General features: G+C 33.4%; 1 protein-coding gene across 1 annotated transcript; it reads left to right on the forward strand.

Annotated features, from left to right (window-relative positions):
- The first annotated feature begins 256 nt into the window (after positions 1 to 256).
- LOC137834966 (E3 ubiquitin-protein ligase RGLG4) lies at positions 257 to 20,108 on the forward strand. Its single transcript, XM_068643239.2, has 11 exons — positions 257 to 719; positions 10,740 to 10,824; positions 11,023 to 11,163; positions 11,255 to 11,368; positions 11,471 to 11,568; positions 11,648 to 11,727; positions 13,535 to 13,640; positions 13,982 to 14,109; positions 14,411 to 14,540; positions 19,678 to 19,734; positions 19,823 to 20,108. The coding sequence occupies exons 1-11, from the start codon at positions 387 to 389 to the stop codon at positions 19,907 to 19,909; spliced, it is 1,359 nt and encodes a 452-aa protein (XP_068499340.1). The 5' UTR covers positions 257 to 386; the 3' UTR covers positions 19,910 to 20,108.
- Positions 20,109 to 21,978: the final 1,870 nt, after the last annotated feature.

A 21,978-nucleotide genomic window follows, 5' to 3' on the forward strand; every position in this document is an offset into this window, starting at 1 on the left:
CAAGTTCTATACTTCATTTACTGATTTTATACGCACCCTTTAACACGCAAGGTCGTTGAAAGGCCACATGGTTTTGGCACTTGTTCAATTCTTCAGCTCTTGATTGAGCCACAAGAGGAATACAACTTGTGCAAATCTCACAAGCAAAAATAAAGGGACAAGAATCATATTCCACATTCATTTTTTTTCTTTATTCCCCTTCAATTCCATCACCTTTATTTTTAGTATATAATTTTTTTGAAAGAACCACACTCCTGAACCTTCTTACTCGTTTCCTTTTACATTAAATACAATATTTTCCTCTTATCTTATCACTAAGATATATTTTTGTTACATATATATATATAACTCTAATTCAGTTTTGGAGAAACCTAGTTTAAGATGCCATGGGCAACCTCTTTGGCAAAAATAAAAAGCATGGCACTCATAGTTCAACCCATGATAAAGGAAGAGGTGGAAGAATCTTCACTAACGTCACCACAAGAGCTTTACCATCCAATATTCCATCGCAAATATCTTCGTCGTTGCCACCACCAATCTTATATCCATCTCTCCAACCACCTTCGCCGCCACCGCCACCGCAGCGATCGCAATCCATTTCCAAGAAACCAAGTTTTGTGAGAGTTGACTCCAAACAAAGCTCTTCAGTCATGGACAAGAAGCAATCTGCAGCGAAGAAGTATGCTCTTATCCGTGACAACTTCTCTACCCTTGAACAGGTATATGAATTAATTTCATCTTTCTTATACTTTTATTTACCAGATTAATCTCTCAAAAAAATATCAGTATTAATTAGAAAAATTATGTGGTACCCTTTTCAATTTAAGTGTTTCTATTCTTAGTGAGAAACACTTTCATTCAACCAAAACATAACTGTACCTTGCCATAGCAATGAGTTTATTAAAGAATTTATATGTTTATAAAAATTTAAAATTTCATCGTATTTAAAAGAAATAACGTAATCACATAAAAAAATGATTAAAAGGTTTAGTGATGAATGGAAATTTTGAAAGATGTTTTGCATTTCTTCCAGAGACTGGTTTAATGCTTGGAATATTTTAAAGGACGAAACACTATTTAGTTTCTCTCATGGTCATGTTGGAATGTGAAAATAAGACAAGTTAAAATTAGTGTTTATTTCCTAAATTCAAATATTTTCGTAGTCTTTAAAGTATGTCTACGTTATCACTTAAGTCACGAGATATTTTAATTTTTTATTTAAACTAATTGACAAATTACTCTTTCAATTTTTAAAATTTTTTGTTTTCAAATATGAAAGTAATGACACCATAAACATTCTAGGAGGAAAAAAGTTACCATAAATATTCGAGAATACAAAAGGTGTATAAAGTGAAAAAAACATATTTAATTTCAATTTTAATTTGGAGTGAGTAACTATGAACAAGTACTTTAGAATTTTACTTTACTTCATGCATAGACTTTTAATGTCTTCCACAGTTCATTTTAATATTTAGAGTAGTTCAGTTAAGGTCTCTGTAGAAGGTAAAATAATGTTTAATCAAATACAAAGAATCTTCATGAAACGGGTAGAGATAAGTGTATTTTCTTTCCTTCTCAATATGAAATTGTATGGAATTTGTTCATTTGAATACGAACTCAATCTAATAAATATTCAATAAATTATGGAAAGTTAAGTCTTGGAATTAATGAATACACAATAAAAAAAGTAAGTATATTAAAACAAATATATTTTAAAAATAATATTACATGTTATAAACAAATTATTCATCAATTTAATAAGTCTTACTAATAATATAAAAAAAATATATAAGTTTTTAAAAGAATGCATGAAACCCATACCTTTTGTTTACAGTAACCCATACTTATTCTTAAAAGCACACTATCTCGTGAACTTATATAAAAAGCTACATCATAAATATCTATTGATTTATTAGCTTTGACTCTTTGACACTTTATTTAAAGGAATAAAAGAGAATGGGCGTAGAACAATGTGGCAGGAACAATAAGTAGTATTTTTTTTCGTAATAATATTGGTTGGTAAACATTGGAAATAAAGAGTAATATGATTGAAGTCACACACAAAATAAATATTTTTTCCTTTTAACATAATTTAAAGTATTCGAGCACAATACTATAAAAATATACCATAATTAGGCACTTTAAAAAATATTTTCTACTCATAAATAAGTTTAGGTAAGAGTATAACATATTATAAAATAAATAATCATGAATGAGTCTTAAGATTTTATATTTCTTCATTGAAGCTTGTTCATCGTGTGAATAACGGCAATAGTGGACCTCACTGTAATGCATGGTACACACATCTTGTTCAGGTCAAGCGTCAACCTATGTGTGGAATATATAATTAAAAATTTAAGTGGGAGTTGAAATATTAAGTAAAAATAAATAAAAGAAGAAATATGTAAATAAAAAAATTTATAAACTCATTTTTTAAAGATTTTGCATTGAAAATTATTCACATATTTTACATGAATTTATTCTTAATTTATTAGTATTAAATTATATAAATTTACTTTTAATTTATTGGCATTTTTTTTTCAAATGTGTGTTTTTATGGGACTTGATTTGTCAAGAAAGAAGAAAAAAAAAAGTGTAACGTGCTTTCTTATTATTAATGATGCCAAATTACTTTTTCAATAGCATGTTTCATGCTTGGTTATTACTACGAGCTACCAGTCATAACATGCAACAAAATCTTCAAAGAAATGATGCAAAACAAAACCCTTTAATCTGCACTAACCTATCGCACTCTTCCACCTTAATTAATGGCTTGTGTTGTCACCAAATCACTTGAGCTGGGCAGGGACAGAAACAGAGGACTCTAAAAAATAGATAAACTAGGTGGTGTTCTATGACTTCTGAAAATGGTATTTGGCAATCAATTATGTTGAAGGAGGAATTTGGATATATATATTTTTTTTATCAACAAATAATGAATTAAATTAATGGGATACTTTAGGGGTATGTATCCCAACCCTTATAAAAAAAATCTTGCTTTTCTTCTTACTCCCTAGATACACATATTATGTTGAAGGAGGAATTTGGATATATATTTTTTTTTTTATCAACAAATAATGAATTGAATTAATGGGATACTTCAGGGGTATGTATCCCAATCCTTATACAAAAAAACCTTGCTTTTCTTCTTACTCCCTAGATACACATATATGTAGAGAAACTTAAACATGTTTCCCTATTACTAGATATAAGCAAATGTAAGCTGGGAAGATTTTCTCAGAAGAACAGAAAACCAGCATCCCTATGTTGCAGCAGACCAGGAACCACCCTACTGATCCTAAAGGCTTACACGCCTTTTATCAGCCCTTTTGGGATATGATCCAGGCCTTAAAGCAGATTACAACAGACCAGATTACAGTTCCTTCTGTACGCTCTAGGCTCCTCTCACAAATCCACCCTGCACCTTCTTAGACACTGCTCCTCTATTACGGTTAGACCGTGCCTTCCTGCTTCCCTCCTATGCAATGCACCCCTGTGCATATACACTAAAAACAAATCTGCCTAGACCTGCAGCAGCCAGAAAAAAACAACAGCCACCACCCAGATTCCACTTGGAACCTCTTTAATCCTATTTTTCTCCTCCTCTTTGCTTTGGACCGTAGCCATGGATCTGTATTATAACTCCTAGTTTGCTCTTTCCGGACACACCTTACCTCAAAACAGAGGTGATCCAAATCCCTCCCTACTACAAGTGTGGGCTCCCAGCTTTGCACGAGTGACAACCACGCAAATATGCTCATTCCCAATGTATTACAGCTACATACTTCTTGCGTTTTGGTTGACTATGTATCACCTCCTGTACCAATACAAAACAGTACATCCCCACCATGCTACAACACAAAACTGCCAATAGGCCAGCCTTTTCAGCTAACTCTATTGATCCGCACCAGTTCCAGGGTGTGAAAGTTACCCTTTCCAGCACTGGCTTGTGAAACTGTCCTCTGCCCCAAGCTGGAAACAACAACCTACCTGCCTTACATCTGTTTTCCTTCACCCTCAGAACTGCAGTTCCTTGCCTCTCCAGCGCTGGTCCAAGGTACCTTTCCACTCCATAATTCATCCTGCACTCATCATATATCAGTACTAGGGGATCTACATCAGGAAACACCCCTAGCTACTGCCCTAGTCAATGTGGGTCGTTACCTAACCCCTTGACCCCTCTGCTATACAGGTCACACTATTTAACACTCTTTATACAGATAACCGGGTTAATGGTCCAATCTGCAAAGGAGTAATTAAAAGACTTGGTCCTATATTTTAGCCAGAACCAGGATTTTAGCTGTGCCATCTAGATCATCTACTCTACCTCCACAACTCCTTGATTGAACAGAATGGAATTTCTCTGGTCCCAAATACCTCTTATAACAGCTGCCCAAATACCTTTCCAAACCAAGTTTTGTTTTCCACTGGCCTGAGAACAAATAAAACTCTCAAAATGAGATTTAATCTCGTTATTTTGCATTAACACGATTTCCAGCCACTTTTGGCAAAGGGACCAGACACGCTGTGCAAACACACACTCAATGAATAAATGCTGTGATGACTCCTCCTTAATCCGGCACAGAACACAAACGGTAGATTCCATCTGCACACCTCTTCTCACAAGGGCCTCCCGTGTTGAAATTCTGTCTATAAGCACTCTCCACGTTGTTGTTAGCACATTAGGAAATGCTGCGGTTTTCCAAAGGAAATCAAAAATAACTTCTTGAGTCCCTCTTAAATGCTTGACTAAGCAGTTGTACGCTGAACTCACCGTGTACCTCTCTAGTCCTCCTCTCCCCACACTTGGTTGTCATTTATGTATCTCGTCACAACAAACCCTGAAACTCTTTCAAGAAGACTTCTTTCCATCTCAGATTCCCACTCAAATCTCTCCCTCCTCCATTGTAACCTCCATTGCCATTCAGAACCCTCCCACCCTCCAGCTTCTTTGACTTTTTGCTCCTGATTTGTTGTTAAGGTATATAGCCTTTGGAAGCATGTTTTTAGACTTGTATTACCAACCCACACATCCTCCCAGAAATTGATTTTGTCTCCCCTTCCTAGTTTCCATCGTAACTCTTCTTTGAATCAACATTCTCCTTCTCCCTCCCTACAGATTTTTTTATATCTCTCCACCACCATGATTGGTATTTCACTAGAATCTGTGTGTCATCTAGCTGCAACCCATATTTTGAGAGTAATACCTCCTTCCACTTCCCTTTCTCTTGTGAGATAAGCCGCCATCTCCATTTTGCTACGAGGGCAAAGTTCAACTTTCTTATGTCCTTGATAACCAAACCTCCCTCTTCTTTCTGTTTGCACACGTCTCCCCAACTTACCCATGAAATCGGCCTTTTTTCCTTTCCCCATCCCCAGAGAAATCTTCTCTGAATGCTAATTATGCTTTTGTAAACCGATTCTGGTGCTTTATATACAGACAGATAAAAGAGAGGTATTGCGGTGAGCACGGACTTAATTACACAAGTCCTTCCTGCCAAGGACAAAAACCTCCCCTTCCACACACTTAGTCTGGCCTTCAATTTTTCCAAAACAGGTTTCCAGAACGTTTTTTTCCTTGGATTTCCTCCTACTTCTAGTCCCAGGTACTTAAACGGATAACCCATCTGGCCACAATTTAAAAGTTTTGAGTAGCATCTAAGATTAGTATTCTCAACATTTATACATACTAGACTTGATTTGTGGAAGTTGATTTTCAGCCCAGATGTTATCTCAAAACCCCTTAGAATTGCCTTCATACTCACCACATTGCTCCAGGAATCTTCACAGAAGAAAAGGGTGTCATCCGCATACTGCAAGAAGCTCACATCTACCTCCTTACTTCCAATCTTAATTCCTACAAAAAGGTTGATTTTTATCACCTGCCTAACTAGTCCAACAAGGCCTTCAGCCACTATTGTAAAAAAAAACGGTGCTAAGGGATCTCCCTGTCTCAATCCTCTTGTCGGTCTGAATTCTTCAGTTGGACTCCCATTGACTAGAACAGACACTGTGGCTGACTCCATACATCCTCTGATCCACTTAATCCAGGTATTATGGAAACCCATCCTATCAAGCATATCGTACATGTACTCCCATCTTACCGAATCGTAAGCTTTTTCAAAGTCTACCTTCAAGCACAACCCTCTTCTCCCCTTCCTTCTAAGGTCCTCAATTACCTCGTTTGCTAGTAGCACACTATCCGTGAGACCCCTATCCTTTATAAATGCAGACTGACTCTCATTTATTATTGTCAGTAAAACTTTCTTTAACCTTCCTGCTAATACTTTAGTAATGACTTTATATATGGCTCCCACTAGAGATATAGGTCTAAACTGATCAAGCTTGCAGGGATCCTTAACCTTTGGAACAAGTGCTATGAATGAGGCATTGCACCCCCTGGGAATACAACCTGTTTTATAGAATTCCTCTATTGCTGCTACAAAATCTGCCTTTAAGTACTTCCAGCTCTTCTTAATGAAATTAAAATTAAATCCATCCGGGCCTGGACTCTTTGAGCCTTCGCATTGCCACACCGCCTCCTTAACTTCTTCCTCAGAGAACACCTCTATCATTCTCAAGCTATCTTCTTTAGCAAGGGTTTTAAACTCGACCGCATCAAGTCTCACCTCGAAATCCTTTGTTGATTTAAACCTGTTTTCGAAAAGCTTTTTAGCTTCACTTCGTACAGTACTAGGCTTCTCACACCAGAAGCCCCCAATCTCTACCCCTTTCACTTCATTCCTTAGTCTCCTCCACCTAAGAGTTGAGTGGAAAAAACTAGAGCAGGAATCACCATATCTGAACCAATTTGTCCTAGCCTTTTGCCGGATAAGTGAGTCAAGCTTATTATCAGTCTCCCAAAGCCTTCTAATCAGAACTGTTCTAGCATGCCTCTAACTTTCCCCCACTTGACCGTTACAATCTTGACGATCAAAGTTCTTAATTTCCTGCACTATAGAACTCTTAGTCAAATTCAGATTCCCAAAGACGTCCCTATTCCATACTTTTAAATCCACCTTCAGAAGTTTGAGCTTTTCCTTAAGCCCTTTTATTGCACTTCCTTCGGATTTATATGACTTCCACCTTTCCTCCACCATTCCAGCAAAGCCTTTTTCCGAAAGCCATGCATCAATCGACCTAAAGGGTTTGGGACCCCAATCCTTGTCCAGACATTTAATCATCAAAGCACAGTGGTCCGAGACCTCCCTCCGTTGGACATATTGCTTACAAGTGGGCCAACACTGTAACCGCTCCTCTGTTACAAGAGCTCTATCAATCCTACTCTTTACCGTTCCATTTGATTTGAACAAAGTAAATTTTTTCCCAACAATGGGAAAATCCATAAGCAAGTTTGTCTCTATAAACCCATTGAACTCCTTCATCTCTCTAATAAAGTCTCCCCTATTTGCCCCTTGTCTTTCAACTCGTCTTCTTATAGCATTAAAATCCCCACAAAAACACCACATCCCAATCTGTGAATTTTCTTTACACTTGGATATTTCCTCCCAGAGAATTTTCTTCTCTTTTAGAGTGCATGCTGCATACACATTAACCACACAACACCTTTGGGATGATTTCCCGTGTAGACCCACAATAGCTATGTATCCTTTCCCCATTGAGTGGCTCTCATACTTAAACGCATCTTTGTGCCACAGAGAGAGTAAACTTCCACTGTCGTTCTCCCCTCCATTATGGATCCAACCAATGTTGTTATCCCCCAAATAGAGAAACACCTAGCATCCGTTACTTCTGTAGTCTTTGTTTCCTATAAGCACATGAATTCCACTCCCTCTCTCGATATACACCTCCTCTAGTAACGTACTTTTGTTCCTCCCCCCAAACCTCTAATATTCAAATTAAAAATCAGCATCTAAACCTCTCTATCTACCCAACTCTGTATTATTCACCACTTCCTGATCTCTGTCTTCCATAGAGATGAATTCTTGAACCACCTCATCTTCCTCCCCTCGACAAGCTAACCCAAACCGTTTTCCAACAACCCAAAGGTTATCTGACTACTCCCTACTTTCTGGACTGTGCACTCGGGCATTACATAAAAATATATCCCCATCAGAAATGGATGCTGAGAACATACCTTCTCTATTCAACATGTCACTCTTCTTCTGTGATGTTTTCTCGCTCAACCGGACAGACTGCCTAGGATAGGTATTTGCGTCTCCCAACTCTCGGAGCGCTTTCAGCTTGCATTTCCGTGATTGGGTTTTACTTGCAGTACCCGCTTCTGCTGCTTCTTCTTCTGACAAGCCATGCAAATTCACCCCTATTTGGTTTTCTTTCTCCACGGCAATTCGTCCCTCTTGACTGGAATTGGGTTCATTCTGTCGGTTATCAGTTCTACTTCCCGTTTCCACAAGATATGTTGATTGAGAGTTTCCCACATAACGTCGTTCATCGTCTTCCTTTGGCTCATACGCACTTCCAAGAATGCGTTCGATTTCCTTCTGTGATAGGTTCTGTCCAGCCTCACCCTCTTTTCCCGAGTGGGCCTTCCCCGCACACTTCTGGCCCGGATGCATTTTGGGCTTAAGAGGCGTGTCCCTGCATTCTAAATCCACCACTAACCTAGCCAGCTCAGCATGCCCAAAAAGGTGATTTTGCACATATGTGAGATCTTGTTCAGATTGAGATACTAAAGCTGCCTCCTCGTTGCCCTTGGTTTCCTCTTTAGTGTATAACCGAGTTGCTTTATTCTGCCCCTTATCCCCTTTCGTAGCAGTTGCCCAAGATAGGGGGGCCTTTGTCGTATTCGCACTCATGTCCGCTCCCTCCTCCTCTTTCTCCTCCGGTCGCCGGACCTTCCCTTCACTCAAATCCTCCTCCTCACCGTTGAACACCGAACTATCAGACTCCTCCACATAGGTCTCTGAAGATGAAATGCTATCAGAGGTATCTAGGTAATTCCGATGACACATACACTGCCCTTCAAGTCTTATGAGTTTTTCTTCTTCAACGTATATGGTCACCTCTTGTTCATTAATCATCATACTCTTAACCATTCTGGCGTTACGGTTTTTGAGTAGACGGACTTGAAGTCTTGCATACTCCAAGTTTTCCCACATGACCGTTGTTTCATCTATAGACACCAGTGACGCTTCCTCTCCTACTAACTTTGAGAAACAATCTTTGGTCCACAGCGGTAATGGCAACCCATAACATCGCACCCAGACTACTCTATGTTCTGCAACAGACTCCTCGGTCCATGGCTCGATTTTTTGGAGTACACTTTCGAACCACTCCTTATTGAGGTCTATTAACTCCTTCATGTTCACCTCTTCTCGTGGAGTAAGGAGAGCAAGATTATCTCCCAGGGATCTGACTCGGACCATGCTCATACCCCCTTTAAGAAATTCATCCTCAAGTTCTTCAAAGCTCAACTCTTCCTTAAACTGTCCTACCATACTGTACTTCATCCACGACAATACCTTCTTTTCAGTGGTAATGGTCGGCCCCTCCCACCTTCTTTGAGCATCACCTTTGATAACATCTGCATATGACTTGCTCCCTGCCTTCACTCTCCATACCTTTGTTCTTCTCTTCTGACCATGAACAACTGGTGACTCCTCCTGCGGTTTCCTGTATATCCTTCCCTGCTCCTTACGATACGCTCTGTTTTCACTCCCCTGCCCTTTAGCTTCCATCTCACTCCTCCTGTATTTCGGAACATTTACATGCAGCTTCTTGTTGCCTATGTAAATCTGATCAAGATCCTTCTCCAGCCTCCCCACATTCCTTACTTCAAAAAATCTAACGAACCCAAACCTTCTCCCCCATTTGTTAAGCCTTCTTGAGATAAACACTTCTTTAACCCTAGCCCATCTTCTAAAAATCTTGATCATATCCAGCTCCCCATAACCGTTTGGAAAATTCGCGAAGAAGAATGTCGTGAAATCATTTGAGTTTTTGTAGGCATGACAATTAGTACCAAATCCTCCATGTTCTCCTTGCCTGGAATGACGATCCATTTTGTTAATGGATCCCCCTGAACAACTTTAAACAATATTATTCGTTGCTGCTATGCCTTCACGAATTATCCATTGAACAAACTTACACATATTATCATCTATCTAACCATTCCCAATCGCAACCCCTTTGAGGTTAAGAAGTGTGTGATTTGTGAGGTTATTATGAGTGAGAATAGTGTGAGCTAGCTGAGGGACATAATGTCCAGCATAGCTTTCTCCAGTGATGAACAAGTCTCAAGGAACATCGACTAGAGATAAGGACATTTCATTGTATATAAGTGGGTGCAAACCTCACTCCATGAGCCGGTTTTATGGGGATTGAGTTAGGCTTAAAGTCCACTTCGTAACACAGAGAAGTGTTTGTAGTGTTGAATCTTCATAACCTTCGTATATTGGCTAGTAATAATCAATAATCAATGAATAATTTATAAAAAAAAATAATATGTTCTTAAACACAATTTTTGAAAGGTCAAAATAAAGGTTTGTTCACCCTATGTTTAAAAATTCTCACGAAGAAACTTCAAATCACGGATCCATATGAACATTTTTTATCCCACTAACCAAATACAAGTTATAAAAATAACAATTAAAATATGAATTGTATGTAAAAATTCTGATAAACAAGTTTAACATCAAGATTATTTTTCAAATTATTTTACAATTAAGTCAGAGTTTCAAGATTGTAAGCTACCATCTTAATTAATTACAATGTTCATTATGTAGCGAATTTCATGAAAATTTTAACTTGTGCAGGTGACAACAGCCTTGAGGAAAGAAGGATTAGAATCATCAAATCTCATCCTTGGAATTGATTTTACAAAGAGTAATGAATGGACTGGTATGTGGTAGTACATGAACAAGTGTGTAGCCAAGTGATTTCAGGGTCCATTGTAACCTGAATAAGATGTGGTATATGGAGCATGATCTGATGAGAACTAAAATTGGCCAAAGATAGTGTTGTTTGATAATTAATTGTGGGATTTGGGTTGCTTATAATTTCTTTAATGTTTATGAAATGATTTGTTTCTGACTGAAGGCAGAATCTCATTCAATAAAAGAAGCCTGCATGCTATTGGAACTACACCTAATCCTTATGAGAAGGCTATCTCTATAATTGGCAAGACTTTGGCTCCCTTTGATGATGACAACTTGATTCCATGCTTTGGCTTTGGTGATGGTAAGGCCTAATCCTTAAACCAGACCAAGTATTAACCAAGAAAAGTTTTTCAAGCTTGACACATGTAGCTGAACTTTCTATGATGATGCAGCTACTACCCATGATGAAGAAGTGTTTAGCTTTCACAGTGATCATTCACCTTGCCATGGCTTTGAGGAAGTCTTGGCTTGCTACCAGAAAATAGTTCCAAACTTGAAACTTTCAGGTCATTATTACTTTTTGTAGTGTTGTTCTTGAAGATGTAATGTAACTGCTTTTGTGCTGGAAAACTTCTGTGGCTGAAAAAATGATTGTGTTTTGTCTGAAGGACCAACTTCTTATGCTCCGGTGATTGAAGCTGCCATAGACATAGTTGAGAAAAGCCGTGGCCAATTCCATGTGTTGGTTATAGTTGCTGATGGCCAGGTATTATACTATAATGTTACATTCACGTGTGTGTTTGTGTCTCTTAAATCTTACTTGCATAAATGTGTGTGATTTTAAGGTTACAAGAAGTGTCAACACTGGAGATGGAGAGCTAAGTCCTCAGGAAGAAAAGACAATTAAAGCAATCGTTGATGCAAGGTAGATATATATAGTTTAATCAATCTTTATCAAGAATAATATTTCTTTTATAATTGAAAAAATGCCCCATGCCAAAACTTGAGCAACATAAATTTTCATCTAAGAAGAACTATAAAATTAGTAAATTTTCGTCCAAATGCATCAATACAAATTAGAGCTTCAATAATCACTGATAAAAAAAATATATGCAACTACTAAAGTTGTCTTTGATCTAATTCTAAGCTCAACATTTTATAGAATCTATCACACACGGTTGTCTTTATCTCGAGGTTACTTCATTTCTATAATGTCAAACTACCATTCATGATTTTCTCTTCTTGTCATCCTTTATTATATGATAATGTTTCCAAAAGTGTTCTTGCAAATTTCGTTGCATCATTTGTTGCAGCCCAACACATATCCACAACCTTCTTGCAACTTTTTATTTATATATAAGGTTGTCAAATTCAATAGATCACTTAAACTGGTGAAATTATCATAAATTCTTCTAAAAACTCTCAAAGAATTTATCTAACATTAAAAATATTAAAAAATTTAAATATTTGTGTAGTGAACTCTTTATAGCGTGTCATATGATAGTTATGTAGTTGCAACCTATAGCTATATAGACTTGACTTGTCTTTTAGTAGGCTGGATATGATGATCAAGTACATCTTTTTGTGAATTAACAATTTTTTTATATATTTTGTTGTGTTAGTTAGAAATTGTTGTGTGCTTCTAACCAATGTACAATTATTTTGTAACCCATTAAATATGACTCACTTTACTTGGTTGATGTGTATGAGTTATTTAAACTAAGTTACAATTAAGATTATGAATCACTTTACTTGGTTGATATGCATGAGTTGTTTAACCTAAGTTACAACTAAGTAACTTGCATCAAAGCTAATAGACAAAATAATTCGATTTATTTTTATCATACTTTGTTATTTATGTGTTTCTCATCTTTTGTGAGTGTAGTTTATAATTGGTAATATTGTACTGTTTTTTTTTCATTGTTTTTTGGGCTCTTTGGGCTAACAGAGGCAATGCAAACCGACCCGTTCAATTTTATAAAGGTAGAAAAAAGCCAAAAAAAATATTTTTTAATTCAATTTTAAATATCTCATAAAAATAAAGATGTATTAAAGTAAAGTATAAAATAAAATCTAAATTTATACTTAAAAATATATATTATTGATTAAATAATGAATGAAATATTTGATTATATTGACAATCAACAAATTTTACATAACAATAAAAATTTAAAAAAATGTATGCGAATCATGAGATGGGACAGGGTGACCCATGTAGACTTAGGTTGTTGGAGACGATGTTATACAATTTGAGAGACTCATACGAATCATGATCTCTAATACTGAGATTATGCATGCGCACAAGTATTAATTTGTTAATAACATAAATGCATAATATAATACTTTTAATACAAATTTAATATTTCCACTTCATAAAAAAAATAGTAAATCACATTGATAAAATGTTATATTTAAATAAATTTAAACTAAATAGATGACTAAATCATTTATATAAATTCATAAAAAAAATAGGTTATTAATGTGAAAACCAATTAAAAATGAGTTATAACTTCTTCAAAAAAGTTTGAGTCAAATAAAATATTGTCAATTTGGAAAAAAAAAAACAGTTACATCTGATTTTAAACTTGCTAATTCGCTTTTAACTTGGAGTTTATCATGAGTTTAAATAATTTACCAACACAAGAGTTTAAGAGTTAACTTGAGAGTTTCATCACCTTATTTATATGATATAAATTCTTTATTTATTTATTTATTTGAATTTGTGATCTCAGTGCATATCCTCTTGCAATAATTCTAGTAGGAGTTGGTGACGGGCCTTGGGAAGATATGAGAAAGTTTGATGACAGGTTACCTGCACGCGATTATGACAATTTTCAGGTATAACAATACCTATTACTACCAAAAACTATTTAACGCATAATTAGGTTGTTAATTTTCTAAATAGTTTTTAATTCAACCTAACTATAATTCCTTAAGTTTAATTCTGGATTTTGGTCCACACGTTTTGTGCATAGTTCATGCATGCATGTATTTGAGGAAATCTTTACCAGATTCCCTAATCAAGGATTTAAAAGTAATTTAGAAATATAATTATAAAGTTTTAAAGTGAAAGAGCGATTTAATTATTTTCAAATAATCCATGGATTTTGATTTTAATTAATTTAACAAATTTTTAATGATTTAATTATTAAAGCTAATTTTGGCTTTGTTGTGTGCAGTTTGTTAATTTCACTGAAATAATGTCGAAAAACATAAGCCCCTCTGAGAAAGAAGCAGCTTTTGCTCTGGCTGCTCTCATGGAGATCCCCTTCCAGTATAAAGCCACCATGGAATTTGGAATACTCGGGTATGATCCTAAAATTAGGGGTTCACAAATTAAACTACCTAAACTATATCACTTAAATCAATTTTAAAATTAGTTCAATAAAATTAAATTGAAAACGGAAATTCTACTAAATTATTTGAACTCTCTCACTTGTTTCAACTATTATTTATAAAAAAATTATTTTAAGAATATATACTTTAATACGATAAATTATAATTAAATAGTTAAAACTTTTATTTAAAAGCAATTGAATTGTGATGTTTTGTAGTAGTGTTTTGTTTCTATTTAACTTGATTGTATATATTTGTGGTTTGGAAAATAGACGTGTGAGAGGAAGAGCAAAGAGAATAGTTCCAAAAGCTCCTCCTATACCCTATTCTAGGCCTGCACCCTCACCAGCTCGTCTTCCCAGCACTGCACCAGCATCCTCCATTGATGACCAAAACCAATCGGTATGTTTTACTCACCTTTAATGTTCATATACAAAACAAAATACCCATTTTCTGTGAACTTTAATTATTCATGGTATGAATCATTTCTCTGACAATGAATAATCTCAACCCAGACATACATTTTTTATATCTTGAAATTGATTATATCATAGTATAGCTTTGAAAATAAATTATTGGAATTGTTGAAGATCCCACGTCGACTAGAGATTAGGACATTTTAGAGTCGGTTTTATGGGGTTGCTTAAAGTCTATTTTGTAATATGTGTTTGTTGGGTTTATCAGACCACCTACTATCGGACCGTTATCGGACCATCCATAACATATATCTCCATGCACGAGTTAGTAGTCTCGGCGTGAGGGGTGTGTTGAAGATCTCACATCAATTAGAGATTAAGACATTTCAGAACCGGTTTTATGGAGTTGAGTTAGATTTAAAGAGATTAAGACATTTCAGAACCGGTTTTATGGAGTTGAGTTAGGTTTAAAGTTATTTTGTAATAGGAATAAATGTGAAATATCTTATTAGATAAAAAATAAATAAATTGAACATCAAGTAAGTATAAATAAACAAAGTTTTTTTTGTCTTTTTTTCTTGACATATTTTAAAAGAGAAAGTGAATAATTTAGGTGAAGACTTTCACTTTGTTGAACAGAATAAACGCATGTTAAGAATCTTAAAAATAAATATATTTTAAAAAATCGAGTTATATTTCTAACAACCGGCTCATAGGGTTGAGGTTTGCACCCACTTATATACAAGGAAAGGTTCTAATATCTAGTCGATGTGGGATCTCCAACACATAGAATTTTCTCATCTAAGTTGGAGAAGAAGTAATACGATGAGAATCCACATATTTAAATATTATTATTATTATTATTATTATTATTATTATATTGGATTGATTTTTTTTAGGGTGTATAAGTAGAAAATAAGGAGTGGTATAGTTTTCAGAAATATTTTTACACGAAATGTAGCAAGCCTATTGAGGCATAGAAGGTTGGGAAGGAAAAAAGGCAAAGCAAAGAAGAAGGAGACTCTAATAATGAAAATATCAATATATTATTGTTTTTTTTTATACAAATTTATGAATAAAGAAAGAATAAATGGATCAAAGAAATATCGGACAAAGGTTCTCAAGTCCAACAAAACAGTCGACTTATCCTACTAGATTGTCTATTATAATCAAAAACACAATAAAGGATAAACAAGCTAAAATAATAATTCTTACAAATATGTTCAAGAACCTTATTTGAAGGATGACCCAATCTATAGTGTCATATATCCAAGCTTTCAGAATTGCAACTAATCTTGTTATTTACTTAAATGCATTTGTACATATTAGGCATTCCAGTAATCTGATATAAATCGTTTTAAAGTTTAACTTGTCCAATTGTCTTTAATGTAGTCCTATCTAATATCTAGCAAGCATTATGTGAGAATAGAAATTGGTAATTCAAAGCATTTTGAACAAAGATAATATTCAAGGTAAGTACTAGTATGGAGAATACATCATAAATAACAAAATCTTTTTAAAATTGCAAAGTCATGCATAATTTGCAACAACATGGGTACTGTTAAGAAGTTTCACAAAAAAACGAGTTTCATTCTCTGAAAACTAATAAAAAAATATTTTTCATATGCATAACATGATTTGTAGCACTTGTGTTAAAAATTCAAAAATTTAAATTTTTACCTTTCTCATTTTGAGCAACAGAAGAATCACTAGCAATACTAATTTGATTTTTTTCGGTGTTTTTGAGGACTTTTAGGAGTTGTTGGATTTGCTCATTATTAAAAGGAGTTTGAGCTTTATTTTGGTTGTTCTTATCTTGGAGTTTGATCCATCTTGTGACAATATGTGCATTGCTTCTCGTAGCTTCTTCCTTTACCTCTACCTGGGATTTCCACCCATAACTAAAATTGTTGTTATCACAATTAAATTGTCTATTAGACATTTTATTAGAAGACTGATAGTTGTCGTTTAGCAGTCAAATTAAAATGATTTCAGTGAATATCGTCTAACACAGTGTTAGACCATCTGACACTAAAGAAATTATAGTATAGATAAGGTCAGATGACCCCAAGTTGTCTCCTCATGAATCCAATAGTGAAATCAGCAAATCAATATTCAAAATTTATTTGCAAGCACTAAAAATTAGCAATAAGAATAAAGTAAAAGTGGGTTGAGTCTGTTTAGCAGAAAATAAAGTAAACGATAAAAAAAAAAGAGTAAAGAAAGCAGGTGGACTCTCAAGCTTTTCCAACAATAATTTCTTCATTAGTTGATATATATATATATATATATATATATATATATATATATATATCTTTCATTTAATCATCTAAACATAATTGTATTGACCAAAGATGTGTCAGTCAAAGACAATCGAATCCCACTAATAAAACATGTGTTCACTAATTTATGCAGTACCTTACTCGTCTTCATGCATTTATTGATAAGATTTTTAATCTTTTACCTCTTGAATCATGCGCCCAAGAGATTGTTCAGAAAAATAAACAAGAGTTTAATTATAGACATAATTGAATTATCAACATGCATCCAAAACAATTCTCAAAACATCAATTAAACTATGAAAAAACGTAGATATTTAGCATAGTAAGATATTGAAGAGCAAAACTTTAATTGCACAGAACCTCAAAATTCATTGTGAAATTACTAGAGAATCAATCCAAAGGAGCTTAGTTTTCCATGTGGAGGAAAAACGAAAAGATTACAAAGAAGAAAACTAAGAAAAACTTAATGCTCTATTTTTCGATTTTTTTAATAGTTTCTCAGTTTCCAACTTTCCAGAATTCTCGAATTTTGTTTCAAGTTTTATCACGATTCTGTTTCTTTGTATTTTGTAGAATATTTTCTTCCAATTTTGTTTAAGAGATATTACAAATTTTATTCTCTTATTCTTCTCCTCAAATTTTGTTTTCTATTTTGATTCAAAAGAAACAACTTGGACTTTCATATATTTGGCTCACTCATAGAGCTATAAACTTCCTTCAGATTGTCTAGCACACCATTTACTCTAAAAACACAAAATTAGCATAAATAATAGTTAAAGACCAAATAAATCCAATTAGATGAATCTCAATTTAAATAAAGATTTATTAATGATTACACTCCAAGGATTTATGATTAAAGCTTTAAAGTGTGAATAAAATTATACTCATTAACGACCTACGTTGATTCTAACATGTGTTGTTAACTTTAATATCAAAATAAATATTTCCACTTAACTATCTTTCTTGTTGAAGAATAAGAGAAAACACGTAGTTTAGGTAGAGAGGTTCCATAAGAAGAATATGATTTTTTATATTTCCAAATAATTCTCCAAGACCCTTCGAGAAACACATCACATGTTCAAACACTTTATAATCTATTATAATCTTAAAGAGATTACAGTTGCATTTTATGTCACATGTACAAACGATAATGGATATGAAGAACTCAAGTTCTTCCTAAAAAATATTCAAATTAGGATAGTACTTTGTAATGCTTATTTAAATTTTTTTTTATTACCAATGAATTAATGAATAAAATGAGACACTTTAAGAGTGTCCCAACCCTTATACAAATATCAGTTACACAGATACAAACCAGAGGAATAAAAGTACAGGGAAGATTTCATTTGCTCAAACGTAAACATAAGATTTGTTCCTAAAACAAAAACCAAAAAGCTTCAAGATAAATTCTCCCTCCCGGAAATCATTCCTTTGCTTCAACTTAAAGGAGAATTTCCTACTCTTGAATAGCAGCTGCAGAATTTTCCAGTGGTACTCTTCTCCAAGTCCAATTCATCATAGGTGATGCACCTCCCTATTACAGCAAAGTAGCCTAGATCCACCCTTAACTAGTAGATCCTATCTGTTATAGAAACCTGCATCACGATTCTCCTAAGCATCGTCAACCAGCACCCAACCATTAATCACTTCCTAGGAACCACTCCACAACATCTTCGGATCCCTTAAAGAGACCCCAGCAAACCAAAAAAACGCAGATCCAAAATACAGATTCTCCTCTTTCAAATCTTACACCACTGGCCATTTGCCCCCTGTAGGCAGTAACCATCTTCTACATGCTGCCCAAAACTAACCTCTAGGGTAGTCCCAACCATTTCATGCCACAATCTGCTTTTGTTTCTCTGTTGAGTAAGAGGTGCCATAGACTTAAAACCGTCTAGCTTAGAACAGATCACGCAGTAACCGTCTACATGCTTATTTAAACTTGCTTGATAGAATTTATCTCTTGTAGAAGGCCTGATATGCAAAATTGGTCATCTTTTGAGAATCTTCTTCAATTCTTCCCAGAGTTCTTAAGCATTATCAATGTAAATTGTACTCTGACCAATATGGGGATAAAGTGTGTTATCTAATATATAACCATTATATAACAACGTTCCCAAACATCAAAAAGCGGATCTTCATGAATAGGTTGTGTGATATCTCCATTCTAGCTTTAGCTTACTCTTGGATGAAAGAGCATGTTTCATACCTCTAATAGTTAGCCATACTCAACTATGGAGTGACAAGAACCATTCCAAGGTTCTCTCCAGAGTATAGGAAGAAAGAACATGAGGGATTTTATGACACATCCATGTTAATAATGTTCATGGAAAAATAGAGTTACAAATAAAAAAACAAGATTATAAGAAAAGATGGAAGAAAGTTATCACAAGCATAACAGTTGAGATTAACCCGCTTTGATACCATAGGGTCCGAAAGGATAAAGGCGAAGGTAAAAAGAAGAAGACTGTAAGTAGTGAAAATAACAATAATTTACAATGGAAGAATAAATAGACCAAAGAATGAATGAATGAACTATACAACCTACCATCTTACTAGATCGTCTATTATAACAAAAAAACACAATAAACTAAAACAACAAACTAGACTGATTATAAAATAGTCTAAATAGACTCTCTAACAAAACCATATAAAGAGACCGTCTAACAAAATCTTTAACAAACACTTTCTAATTTTTTTCTCTACAAACACATTTGAAAATAAGATATATAATGTGAAAACGATTTGAAAATTTTATAAATTAAAAAAGGAAACTGGATAGCTGTTAATATTTGATTATTGTATTGATTTGTTGTTCTATCAAATTATTCAATTATACAGGTTTGCCCTGTGTGTTTGACCAATCCAAGAGACTTGGCCTTTGGGTGTGGACACATGGTGAGTTACTAAATTATTAGTCTCGTTTCTCTTATTGTTATTATTTTATTATTATTGTTATCATTATTATAATATTTTGGAAAAATAGACATGCAGGGAGTGTGGATACAAGTTAACTAATTGTCCGATGTGCCGAGAGAGGATCAATACTCGTCTTAGGGTGTACAGTGGGTGATTGTAATTAATAAAAATCAAGCACATTAATTACATACTTTGCATAACATACCTTTCAAATTAGGGTTCAACATGCTTTCTGGTTGTATGAAGACTACTGAAAATGTGGAGATGGATTGCCCACTTTCTCTGTATATGTCTTATTTTAATTGTATTTTCTCTCGGAATAATTTTTTATTTTATAGTTTTTAATGATTTTATTTTGGTTAAAAAATTTACAAATTAAGTAACTTTCATATTTATAGTTTTATCGATTATGTGATTTTGATTAACACATAAAAGTAATTTTAGTTTACCGCTAATTTATCGTCCCTTTTTTAATATACATGCTACTATGATAACTTTATATGTAAAATTAATTATTAATTTTATAAATTTTTTTATTTAATGTTACATAAATGATGCAATAATATGTTAATATTTGAAAACTATTTAAAATAAAACACTTAATCCAAACACATTTGAACTAATTTAATTTTCTATTAGAAGACCTCCATCACTAATTTAATTAAAACATCTAATATAACATAATTTTTTTCTTGCACTTGTTCATTCATTTATACCCTTTTCACCTACCACAACATTTGCTCAAGTATAAAAATATGATTATTACAATGAAATCATAACACAATATTTATATTAAAAAAAGGCAGTGTTTAAAAAGATCACATGCATTTATAATATATATATATATATATATATATATTATAATTTATAAAATTTATCTACAATTCATTTATACACTTGTATAGATACATATTCAATTCATTTAGATATATTCTTTTTTATAAAAACTTTCGATGAAACTTGACATCTGAGTTATGTTGTCACCTTAAGTAACAACAATCATTTGTTACCACATGAAAAAAAAATATTACTAAAATAAAAAAGAAAGAAAATACAAAAAAAATATGGAGGAGTATACCAAAATCCATACATTAACAAAAATGGTACATGGGTAACCTATACTTATTAATAAAGAATTCTAAGAAAAGACTAGATTGAAGTCTATTATATCCATAACAAGAAAAACAATTAATAGAAACTCATTTTAGAGACAAAAAATAATTAGTTATTATATTGACTAAATTAGATACTATTTCAGATACTAAAAAAATTATTGGTTTCTAAATTAATTTTTATTATTGATAAATAGTTTATAAATTGATATCTAATTAGCTACCAAAGCTTTTGCTACCAAATCTAGAATCTAAGTAATTGGTTGTTAAAATCTTAGTAGCTAAATAGATACCAATTTAGAAACTATTTATCAATAATAGAAACTAATTTAGAAACCAATAATATTTTTAGTTTCTAAAATAGTATCTAATTTAGTCAATATAATAATTAATTATTTTTAGTCTCTAAAATTAGTTTCTAATTAGTAATTTTCTAGTAGTGATCAATGAAAATACTCTTTATATATAAAACCTAAGTTAACAAATTTATCAACATACTCTTATATTATCAACTACTAATATCAACATTAGAGAAGCTTCAATACTATACACAAACCTTTTGACAATTGTTAAAAAATCATTCGAAAAAAAATATTAAACCGTTGCTAATCAAGACGTCATTGTAAGTGGATTAATATACCAACAATTATAATAGTCGTTAAAAATTAGCATTTTAATGTCCACTCAAGTTGAAAAATGTAATCATAATTGAAGTTAACAATGATAGGTTGGTATAAGTTATAGTTGATATGAAAAAATAAGAAATAAAAAATATCAAGTTTTAAAATTGACGACAATTTATGTGGAAACGGTAGTTTAGTCAAATATGACGGACGATTTAGGTGGAATTTGTCTTCGTTTGTTCGGATTTTTTACATGATTATTTTTGTTTTTGACATCATCAGCAAACCATCAAAATATAGTTAAGCACAAACACTTACTATTGTTTCACATTGTAAACAAATTAATGAATGCAAATATATAAATATTCATAAAATATACTTAAATGCTTAATAAACTTACAAACAATTGTCAATTAAAATTTGTAAATAACAGAAAATCGAATCAATGTTAATAAGAAGTAAAAGTTCTTTCCAGATCTAACACTAAA

The sequence above is a fragment of the Phaseolus vulgaris genome, chromosome 5, assembly GCF_051622355.1.
Source record: "Phaseolus vulgaris cultivar YP4 chromosome 5, ASM5162235v1, whole genome shotgun sequence".
Taxonomy (NCBI): Eukaryota; Viridiplantae; Streptophyta; class Magnoliopsida; order Fabales; family Fabaceae; genus Phaseolus; species Phaseolus vulgaris.

Bases quoted from the DNA above. Each gene is read 5' to 3' on its own strand.
- LOC137834966 (XM_068643239.2), top strand. From the start codon at position 387: ATGGGCAACCTCTTTGGCAAAAATAAAAAGCATGGCACTCATAGTTCA. The intron at 10,825-11,022 runs GTATGTGGTAGT...TTCTGACTGAAG, and splicing joins AAAGAGTAATGAATGGACTG to GCAGAATCTCATTCAATAAA. The intron at 11,164-11,254 runs GTAAGGCCTAAT...ATGATGATGCAG, and splicing joins ATGCTTTGGCTTTGGTGATG to CTACTACCCATGATGAAGAA.